The sequence below is a fragment of the Aythya ferina genome, assembly GCF_964211825.1.
Source record: "Aythya ferina genome assembly, chromosome: 3".
NCBI classification, from domain to species: domain Eukaryota; kingdom Metazoa; phylum Chordata; class Aves; order Anseriformes; family Anatidae; genus Aythya; species Aythya ferina.
Genome location: NC_140298.1, coordinates 82,983,260 through 82,995,961, shown reverse-complemented (window position 1 = coordinate 82,995,961; position 12,702 = coordinate 82,983,260). Strand labels below are relative to the sequence as shown.

Here is a 12,702-nt window from a genome sequence, read left to right as displayed (position 1 = left end):
CTACAGGAGTGAAGCTGTAAGTCTGGAATATATTAAGTGCCATAAAGAATTCAGTGACTTGTTTAGATAACTGAGAATCTCAAATGAAAATATTTTCATCCCACTAGCAAAAATGTGCTGGATCCCAAGACTGTGTCTTAGTAGGGTAGGTCTTCTACAGAAGTCCATGAGGAACCAGTGAAGGCATATAACTTTAATAAATGAGCATCATTTGGTATCTGTGAGCAACACTTTTTCTTTTTAATACAAAGTGGCTGTGGTGTTTAGTCTAGGTAATGTATTCTGCTTCCACTCTTGGTATTGATGTCCTTTCAAGTGAACAGAATATGTAGCCATTAATGAGTTCTTTCTGTTGAGATGTTCAGCAATGAAATAATTAACAATGTTGATGTGTAAATTAGGCTTGAGAGTTTAAATTGCCATTGAGATGAATGAGATGGATCACAGTTCTCTGACTCTTGGTTCAGCAGAACAGATGAGGACTGGCTATATGCTAAACATAGCAGTACTTCCATTAAAAGCACATGCAACCACAGGCAGTCACTCTGTCTGCTTTGTCTCTCTTCCGATTTTTCTTTTCCAGGCAGCCTCCAGACTTAGAAAACACAAGAGGTGTTGTGGCTGACAACAACTGTGTGCCTCAGTAAAAAAGAGCAGAGAAGGAAGTGTTTCAGCTGTTATTTTTTAGGGGTTAGAAAGATTGTTGTCTTTTTACTCTTCCTAAAATAAGAAAAACAGGATCATGCAATTAACATAATGTTTGCACAAAATATATGAAGCACTGATATTCAGTGAAAATCAGTCAAGTGTTGCTTGCACTGACACATGAACTTCTGACCTCCACTTCCCTTTATCTTCTCCCAGTGGCACTGAGATCACAGCAATGCTGAAACAGATTAATGCCTCTAAACTCTACTTCAGAGACAGATCCTCTAACGTGGTTTACTTCTTGCAGACTGGAGGCTGCAGTTTTCCACAGCTGACTGCTAGGACTTGGCTTAGTGGGAGCTGTGCCACTCACCAGGGAGATTGGCTTTTTATGGTCACAGTAATGGAGTACTAGAAAAGTGGGAAGGGAGATGTTGTGCTTCATGGAATGAAAGAATGTGTTGTTTTCTACAGTGAGTCACTATTGTATGTATATTGTTATTAAATATTTGACTTGCTGATGTCTTATCTGCTGTGACTTAAGTGTACTTAGCTAGCACAAAGACTTGGCCACTAGCATTAAACTGTTTGCCTCCTCATTGAACTCTAGGCTTGAGCAAAGTCAGATGGGAAACAGACAACCCAGCATTTTCCAAACACCATGAAAGGCATAGTCATTAAGTCACAAAGAAGAAGCAAAATTTTTCCTCTGCAAGTATTATTAAGGGGTAAATAACAAAAATAAAGCACCTACAAAAGACTTTTTATTCTGTGAGTATGGTTGCCTTGTACTTTTTGTCACATGTTAAGACATGAGAATCAGCAATGTTTATGCTTCATGTGAAATTCCTATATTTAGAGAATGGACCAAGAACCTATGTGATCCTGCTGGGAGTCACTGCTTTTAATAAGAAGGGCCTCCTTTCTGCTTTTTTTTTTTTTTTTTTTTTTTTTTTTAGCATAGATGTGTTTCCTTAGGACTTCCTGCATATGTGTAGTCCACCTCTCCCTCTAACTGCTGTATACTTCTCTGCTGTGGCAATCACCATAGCTCTGGGGCCCCTAAAATATATAATTGATAGTTGTGTCATATTCAGTCAGGAAATGTTCTGTACAACTTCCCAGCACTTCACCTTTCCACATTTTTGACTGCAGACCTCTTTTTTTCATGACAAGGTGACCAAGACAGTTTTCTTTTTTACAGGGCTCTGTTAAGGGACAGAGTTCAGAGTCTGCAGTTTTCAATACTCAGCCTTTTATTGCTTATGGACACTGTGCACATTACACTTTTGTCCTTGACATGGCTTTGTAATATATTTTTAGCATATATTGTTTTACACATATGCAAAGTTATGTTTTTCTGTAGGGACAGATCCATACCTTTTCCTTAATCGCTTTTCTCTGAGTTTTCTGAACTTGTGTTCTTCTGAGCATAATCACAGTTCTGCCTGGAATACATCAAATTAAGCACTTTTCCTCTGACTCTCCCTTCATCCACACCTGCCTTCTATTCCTGTGCTACTTCAGTCCTACTGTCCCTCTGGCTCTTAACTTCAATCACAGAGCTTTGCAGGGGCTGGAACCGTGGCTGTCTTGAATGCCTGTTTCTTCCTTGTTATTCATGAAGCGCTTAATAACCTGAATAAAATGTCAGAAATATGTCATCAGAAAAGTGAGCCATCTTTTCAATGTTTTAAAGCCTTGGGCATCCTCAAGAAAGCTTCACACCTTTTTGGAGTGTGTGTAACAGTAGGTGAAGCTGCCATTTAAGCTGGGAATCTTTTGAATGAAAGTGCTTCTTAAACTAAAACTGTGAAGAACTTCGGAGTTGAAGTCTACTCAAGTGATTTGCCTAAACCCCAGATTCACACTGATGTGCTCTTTAATCCTTCAGGACTACTGACTTTGAGAACATTGCATTTGTATGAAGACATATTTAAGTTTTGATGTGAGCAAGAAAAATTCTACTATTTTGGGGCAATAAAAGTGTAGCCTGTGATTTTAGTGGCAATTCTTTACCTTGTTTTTCTGTAGCAAATCATTTGCTCTTTGGCTGCTGCTTCTTGTCCTGATGCTGGATGCAGTATTTTGGTGCGGTGGAGAGCCTGTGAAGCACTTTGGGATAGAGGGGTTAGCAAATTTGTGGTCCTGCTGGCTATCTCCACACTCACAGTCAATTTGTCCCCCAGAAGGAGCAGCACTGAGGCCAGCAGCCAGTGCCCTTGCAAAACTGGTGCCAGAAAACAGTCCTGTTCTCAGTTCTCCCAAATACTTTCACAGCTTTCTGAAATAATGATCAGAAATACTTTCTGATCCAAGCCTCTTGTATGAGTAAGGGTGATGCAGAAGGCAAGCAGTTAGATGTACCATAGTAGCAGGGATGAGGATGGAGTGATGAAGGTGAGCACATGTTAATCAGGAGGGCAACAGGGGCCTGTAGCTCCCAGGTTGGCAATACAAGGGTATGTGAAGGGATTCACTGTGCTTCTTCTCCCCCAGACTCATCCCCACTGAGGCCTTCCCTGCCAGGCCACTGTGTGTCTCTCTGCAAGCAGCCCCATGTCAGCAGACAACCCCACCAGGACCTGCCATTTCCTTACACCTTCCTTACCCACCTCAGCAGGGCCAAGGCAGGAGAATGGGGCAACTGGCCTGGTCCAAGGCGGTAAGGTCAATATGCACACTTTGAGGAGAAAAAACAATTTAGAGCATGATAAGGCACAAAGCCTTCCTCCTTTCTGGAAGATGACAGTACCTGGCACCTCATAAGTTTGCCCCAATAGTGGACACAGCTGGACTGGGGCCTTGCACTGCCACCTGCCATGTTTTCTTCAGATGGAAAACAATCTTGGTCTTCAGTGCTGTAAGACAACAGCCCAGCATTTGAGGCATCTCTGGTGACTTGATGTGTTCCTCCTTTTTTGCAGGCAAAAGAGCCCCACAGCAGGGGAGAGCTGCTGCCCAGGTCCGAAACACGGCCCCTCTGGGGCAGCGACGACACAGGTAGGGGCTGGGCTGCACATGGGGGCTGCGGGGGGTTGATTTTCCACAGATTCCTTCAGGGCTGTGGTGCTTTGTCCTAAGGCCAGGCTTCATTGGAGGGTGTTTTTCATGTTGAAATGAGATGTAGGCTGTCACCCGCTGTGTGTTTGCTGGACAACAGCAACAACAACAACTTCTGCGTAGGAAGGCTGAAGCACACAATGTGCAGCACAAGGGCTCCTGAGGAATTAAGCTATGGCATAATGAGGAGAAACAAAAGTATTATAGCAAATCCCTTGGATAAACCACCAGCCATGCTTTGGCATCGACCTGCTGTGTGGGCAGAGCTCTCATGAGCTGGCAGGAAGAGCCCTGCAGGTGCATGGAGACCAGGCCCTGTGTGTGAGGAGCTGCATTGGTTTCACGAGAAGGAAGATAGTACAGTGCAGACAGAATAATTGAGAATGTGAGCTCACACACATCCTTCTTACCCTGTTGCCTTTTTGTTTTGGGTCTTTTTGTTTGTTTATTTGTTTGTTTTTGTGCTTTGTTTGTATCTCTTTTAGCCTTATCGTAAGTCTAGATCTTATTTACAAGTTTAAAGCGTACCAGATTAATTTAGTCTTGGTACTGTGGTTGGGTGGCATGTTAAATTTGCAGTTAAGCTAAGAAAAAATGCTGTGGCTACAGACTGCAAATGTCCTGGTAAACATGCATGGCAAGTATCTGTCAGATCCTGAGGCAGATTTCACTTAACTGTTTGGGGATTTTCTTCCTGCTCTCTTTACCATTTTTGCAGCTGTCCCTCTGGGAAACATCCCAGAAGCCTCTGTCCCCATTAGGAGGAAATATTTCACTTCCTCACTTTGATTTTGAATGCTTAATGCTCCTGTATAATTCCCCTGACCTATAACCAGTCTTGGCTCCTGTGCATACAGAAGAAATGCTGATCTAGATGATAAACTTTTATGAAACCACTTTAGAAATACATCTAATTAAGTAAACACACTAAATGTGAGATACTACTGTGGTCTGTAAATTTTTCAGATTACATTGATTCGTAACCAACATTAGCTATAGTCATAACACACTTTTTCTAAAATATGGGAGCCCACCCAGGATAGCTCCACTGATTTAGCTAAGTTGCATGATGCTTTATTCTTTCCGAATTGCAGCAGGGCAAGGACCCACTTGACCCCTCTGTCAGCAGCATGGGCAGTGTAAGAGCTGTAAATGAACTTCCTACTTGCTTCTGCCTGTTCTCTGCCAGAAATTGTTCCTTCAGTTAGGTCAAGAGCTGGCTACAAGTGAAATGACCCAGTTACAAATGCAGTATTTAGGCATTTGCGCTGTGTTTACATGGCAACATTGGGTGTCCTTGGGGGTGATTGCAACAGGCAAAGTAATTGCTCAGTCAGAGCATGGGGAGCAAAAAAGGTCAGGATATAACCATGAGATTAAATAATTTCTCCAAATGATCTTCAAAAGCTTTAGCAAAAATGTATTGGCAGTGGAGGTGTGGGTTGCTGTATTTTTTCTTACCTGGATAGTTGAAGCATCTAGGATAAATTCAGGGAAAGTAGAAAAAGTGCTCATGGTTTACTGCTCTAGGAGCTAATCTCAGGGTAGCTGAACTTTAAAGACTCTTCTGCTAGGACACAACTGCTTTAAACTGGTCCTTCAATGTAAGTTTGTACTGACTGGCCAGCTGGGGCACTTAGTGCAACATGTTAATTCATATTTGATTCTTAAATGATTTCCAATGGTTCTGCTTAAGAAGCATTTAACAACTACCTCACCCTATCAATTAAGCGAACTTGATTGAAACACAATTACATCACCATAACAAGCTTTGGAGCCAATTCTTAGGCACCTGTAAGAATGCTGTTAGAGGTCTAATACAGTATTTCTTTCCAGGTTTCTAGAACTGCAGTCAAAAGTAATTTTCAGGACTGAAGGGGTCCTGAATTTTTTTCATTTTACTTGAATACTGGCTCTTGGTTATGGCAGAGGACTTAAACTGCTTTGAAGCAAAAGCTTGAATTCTTGGTTTCTGAACCCAGAGTGGAGTGAGTCTTACAATTTGGCCGTTTTGTGCTCTGTTTACATGGCAACATTGGGTGTCCCCAAGGATGATTGCAACAGGCAAAGTAATTCCTTGGTCAGAGCATAGCGAACAAAAAAGGGCAGGATATAACCATTAGATTAAATAATTTCTCCAAATGATCTTCAGAAGCTTTATCAAAGATCCATCTGTCTTAATAAAAGAGCAGTAGCTCTAAGCCTACTGTGACCTTTAAAAGAAGCGTATGAATTGTCTACAGATTCAAACCACAGCTAACATTTATAGAATTGTCCCATTATTTATCTTGTAGAAGTATATATAATGTATCTCTTGGGTTTGCAAAGGAAATGGAAATAAGCAAAAGCTTGCCAGCTATGGTTTCCACCAGTAGATAATCTGGAATTAATGTTTATAACATTGAACAGTGGCACAGCCAAAAAGATGTTGCCTCAATGACGACACTGCCTTCCTTAGAGCTCCACCAGGTCTTAAACCATGGAGGGGAAATGCCCTCCCCACATCAGTGCCAATACAAAAGGAAAACTGCAGGATTTAGGAGACTGTCCCTACACCTTTGCATTTCCACACACATTCACTGAGCTCAAAGATACACTTGTTAGCAAGAAGCAGCTCTTACTTTTCTACATCATTTATCTCAAATTGTTCTTAATAATTTGGATCTGAAGTGCCTATTAAATAAAGCTTAAAAATGTGTGATACTTAATGCCTCTGGTTTACAGTGCCAGGTTTACAAGAGTCTTGCCAATTCTTACAACTAGATGATGATTTTCATGATATTTCAAGTTTCCATTGCATATCCTTACTTGCTGATGTTTAGATATTTAATACTTGTGGCTGAAGAGAAAATGTGAGACTGAAGCACCTGGAAGCTCTGAAAACATACAGGAAGAACAAACTTACCGTTTATTATTTTTATTTAAAAGTTATGCGTAATCCAGTTTTATAACTTGGGAAGACTGTCTGGACTCATGTTTTTGGAATGCTTTAGATTGGCAGCACCTTTCCCAATAGTGGCCACTTTATTTCCCATTCTCTGCGCCTGTCTACTCAATTCAATTCATTACAGCATTTTTCAACTGAGCAGGGAGTGCCACTTGCGTATCCAGCACAGGTTTGCTGTAGTCTGAGAAGTGAGCAGTTATTTGTGCCATACACAATTGGAAATCAGCTGTCCCTGGCCCAAAATAATGCAGTTCATGAGCTTAGCTCTGTGCTTGCTAACTCACCCTACTAAAAATTCATGTGTCTCCTCAATTTACTGCAGCCAAGTCACTCCCAGATGTCTGAGAGGGTCAAAGGCCTCGCAAGATCATGATCTAGATGAATAACATTTTACCAATTTAGAAGGGAATGTTTAGGCAGAAATACCCTAAAGAAATGCATCATCAAAGCCATGACTAGGCAGTAAGTGTCATTATTTTAGGTAGCAGAGAGACATGTAACCCAGGATAGCTCCCCGGGGACATGGATGCTGGCCTGGATCTTGAACTCCAGCTCCCACGTCCCCACACCGGCTCCAGTGTCTCTGCCTGGCTCTGCACCCTGCCGAGCCAGCATGCCCATGAAGGCATCTCTTCCCACGTAGGGTGTTGGAGACCTATGGTGTAGTCAGTTCTCTCATTTTGTGTTTGTTGAGGCTGGCTAGATCTCCACAAGTGGTGTGATTTTTGACCTTCATACTGACTAGGTCTATATTAATGATTTTCATCACTGAAAATGAGATCTACAGTGTTTACTCAACCAGTTTAAGCAAAGGAACTTGGGAGCTTTCCCAGTCATTTTGTCTTCAGGCTACAAAACTTTTTTTTTAAAAAAAAAACAAAAAAAAAAAACAAAAACTAGTCTGCTTCCCAAATACTATTTCTCATTGTTATCTCTGTAGCATTCATTCAAATCAGCATTCAAAGTTAGACATAGTATTACATCTGAAACATTCAAGAGTCATGTGGTAACCTTCTCTCTCTCGTCTCTTCATCCCTTCTTTCCCATTCTCAGACTTCAAAATGGTGAACCCTTAGTTTGGTTTGAGTTTGTTTGGGTCATATTTCACCATGAGGGCTACAAACTCACTACTAAGAGAGAAGGAAGGAAGGAAGGAAGGAAGGAAGGAAGGAAGGAAGGAAGGAAGGAAGGAAGGAAGGAAGGAAGGAAGGAAGGAAGGAAGGAAGGAAGGAAGGAAGGAAGGAAGGAAGGAAGGAAGGAAGGAAGGAGAGGAGGGAGGGAAAGGAAAGGGAGGGAGGGAGGGAGGGAGAGAGGGAGGAAAGGAGGGAGAAAGGAAAGGAGGGAAAGAAAAGGGAGGGAGGGAGTGAGATTTTTTTGAGACTGAGATCCTGTGATTCATTTGCATGTGTTTACACCTACTGGGCCCTATTTTCTGCTACTTATGCCAAAGCTCTCCAGAATGCTACTGCTTAAATTTGATATCATTTTGCACCTACCTTAGCATTCACTGTGGCAGATATCAGTGATTACCAAAGAGGCAAACCAACTCTATTGGCAAAGAGGCAAATCACTCTATTGGGTTTTCAGGCTTATTGCAGTCAATAACATTGGTAATTTTATATAGCTCTCTGCTACACTTTAAAGTTAATATTCCCTTGAACAAAGTGTGAATGGAGGCATAAAAGGTTGAGGTTTATTTTTTTGCCAGTTTATCTACAGAGAGTATGCATGGGGAGATCTGTTTTTGCCATGGGAATGGATGGACTGTCTCCTTCTGCAATGAAAACATATGGTTCCCCTAGGGAATAGCAGCCAGAGAGACAGAGATGTAATAATTAGGGCATTTTCTGGAAATTTTCCCTAGTGCTGCACCTTGTCTTGCAGCTCCATCTTACACTTCAGCAGATTGCACTGCAAGCCATAATATGCAGCAAAATTGAAAGCAGTCTGTACAGACAAAGAGAAGACTGAAAAAAATCAATCAATCAATCAATCAATCACTGTGTGCACAAAATACTGAAGGGACAGTAAAAGTCATTGTTTCTCCTCTCTTCTTGAGAAGTAAAAAACAAAACAAAACAAAACAAAAACCACCCTCCACCAAGATCTATTACTTACCTGACTAGCACAACACTCTTATACAGTATAGTGTAGTAGGTTTTGGGCACAGAAACAGTCCTCTGAAGACCCAGGTCGATATTCTTGTTTGGAAGTGCCTGCAAGCTTCTCTTTCCACTTGTGGAGTTTGTACTTTAGAGAACTGGGCTGCTAGCCCCACCTGGGAGCTCCTACCCTAGCATACAGTGTTCTTTGCTGCCTGTGAGGACTGGAAGCAGAATCCTAAATCCTAAACATACCTGTGTTCACAATGGAGAAGCACAGCATTTTTCCCCATTCTCCTCCTATAAAGCTCCCAGACCTCACCTGAGTGTGAGGAAGAGGAGCGCCCACCAACCCAGCGCCTGTCCCCAGCTCCACTCTTCCTCCCTCGGCACAAAGGGCTAGAACTGCCCTTTGGGTGTGCAGCAATAAAACCCATGCTTCTCTTCCAACAATCCCTCAGTCTCATTCAGCAAACTAAGTGGAAACTAATCCTTTGTTTTTCAGACTGATTATCAGGGTGGTCATTTTATTCTCACTTTCCAACATCAGCTGACCATCATACTAGGTTAATTTTGTTCTTTCAGCACAATATTTTTTAAATCGATCTCCAAAATAGCATTGGTATTTTTCTTGCCAATGCATGTCTCTTTGAGAAAACTAAGCTTTTATTTCATCAAGCCCAACAATTTGGAAATCTGGTTTCTTAATACAGAAGTTTTAAAGATTACAATTTCAAGCCCGTGGCATTTCTCAGTTTAATGAAACATCAGCTTTTGTTCTATTTTGCCCTCATCTTTTCCAATAAAGCTTTTTTTTTTCTCCCCTGAAACAAAAGCTAGCACAATTAAAAATGTGATGAAACTGATCTAAAAGCACAGCTTGAAATTCAGCTTTGCAACTTACAGAGGATAATTATTTCACATTTTATTTTTCTTTTAATGTATTCATTTAGACACTACAACATGGTAGCAGATCAAAGGTCTAATAGAGTTTAATTGCAGTTAATATAAAAGTCTTTCTCTGTGTCATACAGAAATGGCAATGAAAAAGAAATGTAGCACTCCGAGCTGAAGGTGTGTGAAGTGACTGCAGTTTTACATGGAGTAGTCTCAGGCTGATCAGCAGCCACCATTGGCAGGCAACAAGCAGGCCTCTGTGTCAGTTTGAACACTGCAATCTGGAAGATGTGTGGTGACTGCCCATTTTAAATTTTTGGTGAAAAAGTTGTTTTCCTAGGACTCATAGCTCTCAGGATTTTTTTCCAAATAAAAACCTAGTCCATTTTATCACCTTACTTCAGACCTCTGCAAAGTGGATGGTGGTGTCACAGGCTGGCACTCCAGTTTTTGTGGCAATGCATGGAGAGGAACAGACGCAGTTTTTCAGACCTAAAAGAGATCTCCTGTCTGAGGAGGAGAAGAATCATTCTCTATTTGTGTCTTTTTTTCTCCTCTGACTATGAAGGAAGGCTAGACAAGCTGGGTTTAGCTTCTGAACCTTCAGTGCTGGAGATTCTTCAACACCCCTCTACTCCTTTCTTTCCTGCTCCAACCCTTGTTCTTGTCCTTGGAGTCCCATTTTCTTGGAAAACTTGTGCATATATATAACACAGAGTTAAGTACATATGTATTTTTATCCTTTTTTTTTTTTTTTTTTTTTTTTTTTTTTGACTTCTTAATCTGTTGAGTTATAAATCTGGGGTCTGATTTACCACAGAATATGGTGAAAGAAAACAGGCCCAAATGACTCAAACCAAGGCCCTAAAGGGATTTCTTCCAGAGTGTGGCAGTACATAAGATTTCTAGAGAAACTGCTACATTTGCACAGTGGTGAAGAACAAAGGCAAGGGAGGGAAAGAGGATAAAAAAGAGGCCACCAAAGAAAACAGCAGAGTGACAAGGAGGCAGGACCTCCACCACTCTCCCAGGTGCCAGCAGGATATCCAGATCTGCCCTTTACTCTTGCCCTTAATTTTTCTCCATCACATTGTGTTTTCCAGCCAGTGTCTAAACTGCAGCTCTCTTCATTTTGAGGTCCCATTTTTCCTGCAGGGATCCACATGTTGGCTGGCAAGACCTCGTGGAAAGAACACACCGTTTATCTGGAGTCTTGCCAATGAAAAAATCTCCAGGCCTTGCAGGAGTGTTATGTTTCTGAATAGCAATATGAGGGGCATCATCCACAAACCTTTTGTGCAGTTATGCAGCTAAGCAATAAATCACACAGAAACGTGGGTTATTGCAAGATTCATAGACAATAATAGCTCTAGGAAAATGTGGCATAGAAAAGAAGCTGCGTATCAGGAGTCTCTTGGATGTTCATTTGGATTGCTTGGCTCCTGCCCAAAGAGAACTATTGTTATGTATTTTATATGCACTGAAGGAAACTTAATAGGAATAATAATAAATCATAAAAACGCCATATTGACTGATGCCCCCACATAAAAATGTAAATACTCAGTTGCTCTATTTTTTTTCTGATTTTTTTGCTATTGTTTCTAAAGGTGACCTTGAAATTATGATTGTGCCCCAGTTGCTTCCTTACAATGAAAACAGACAAAAAAAGACAGAATTTTGTCTTTTGTAATGTGAATGTGAGGACTACATGTATTGTATTTCTCTGCAATATATTTTGCAAGAGAAATCTGTGAGACTGCACTTCTCAAAGGGTAAGGTTTGTCCAGAAAGGGGGAAAACTAACAAAGTCATACACCACATACCATCACTTCGGTATTAATTAACCCATACCATCATGCAGCAGAAATGGATGTTGCAACAGAAAACTCTGACTGAGGAGACATCTAACTCTTTTCCTACATATGCAAATACTCTGAGATAAATGTATTTTAGGAGAGAAGGGCTAAATATTGTTTGCTGTTCGTTATCCCATGGTTACCTTTCAAGGCCCTAGGCAGAGAGGGTTATTGCTTGAGGCAAGAGGGGAAGCCTTCTTCAGAGAAACCTGCTGCTTTTCCAGTTCCTACACAGAAGGCCACTTGCAGGAGATGGAAGGCTTTTGTTCATGTGAAGACACTATGTCATGAACTGTTTTTTACCAAAAATGTTATCAGTGGCTTATGTCTATAACTGTATGAAAAGTTCAAAAACCTTCCCACTACGCAGAAACCGGAAGAGTAAGAAGTGATCCTAGTAGCCAGTATGAAAAGGTTTCATTTTAAGTGATGTCAACAATCATATTTTTTCTTGATATCCTCCTTAGTCTAAAGGACATATTTATAACTGCATTGTCACTGTACACCTGAGAAGGCAATTTGTGAACAGCAGATCAGTGGTTAGGGAAATTAATTCAAAGCCTTTTATTATAACCAGACTTGAATATGTTGGAACAAAATTGCTTAGTTTACCTGAGATATGCTATCATTTTCATTTAGCCTATCACATAATTCAACCATCATTGTCTGGAGATAATTACTGAAGAAGACAAGCTCTTGTCTTCCTAAAACAAAGCAGCATAAACTCATTTGCTGCAAATTAAAACAGATGGAAAATTGTTGCTGCTTTTAATATAGTTGCACAAAAAATGAGGTATGCAAGTATGTTAAAAGTAATTGCAGCAAATACAAGATTGTGGCTTATAGCATATGGTCTAAACAAAGTATTTAAGGCATGCAAGTTAAGATAAGTGAATTTATTCCTGAGAAGTAATTGGAAACTGTGAAAGAAACAGCTCCCCACAAAAGGCATTAGGTGCCTGCGGACAATCCCAGAAAACAAAACAAAACAAAATGAACAAAACCATTATTTGAACAAAGATTTCATTAGAATAACTTGCAGAAAAGTCATAAATATTGAATCAACAAATAAAGAACTTATATAAATGCACGTATGCATAATCACATGGATGCAAATCATCCCACTAAAACTGAGGACTCTACTTGCCTACCTAAAAATGAAGACACTGGTTTGTAGATCTGAGATCAT

The 12,702-nt window shown here is 40.7% G+C and overlaps 1 protein-coding gene across 1 annotated transcript in view; it reads left to right on the top strand.

Moving 5' to 3' along the window:
* Positions 1-12,702, top strand: part of LOC311433251 (uncharacterized protein) — a gene marked incomplete at its 3' end in the record, with an annotated part of 72,823 nt that overhangs the window by 48,300 nt on the left and 11,821 nt on the right. The window contains exons 3-4 of the mRNA XM_084512174.1: positions 3,576-3,651; positions 4,197-4,203. Coding sequence (XP_084368300.1) covers positions 3,576-3,651; positions 4,197-4,203 — 83 coding nt within the window. The remainder of the gene's footprint in view (positions 1-3,575; positions 3,652-4,196; positions 4,204-12,702) is intronic.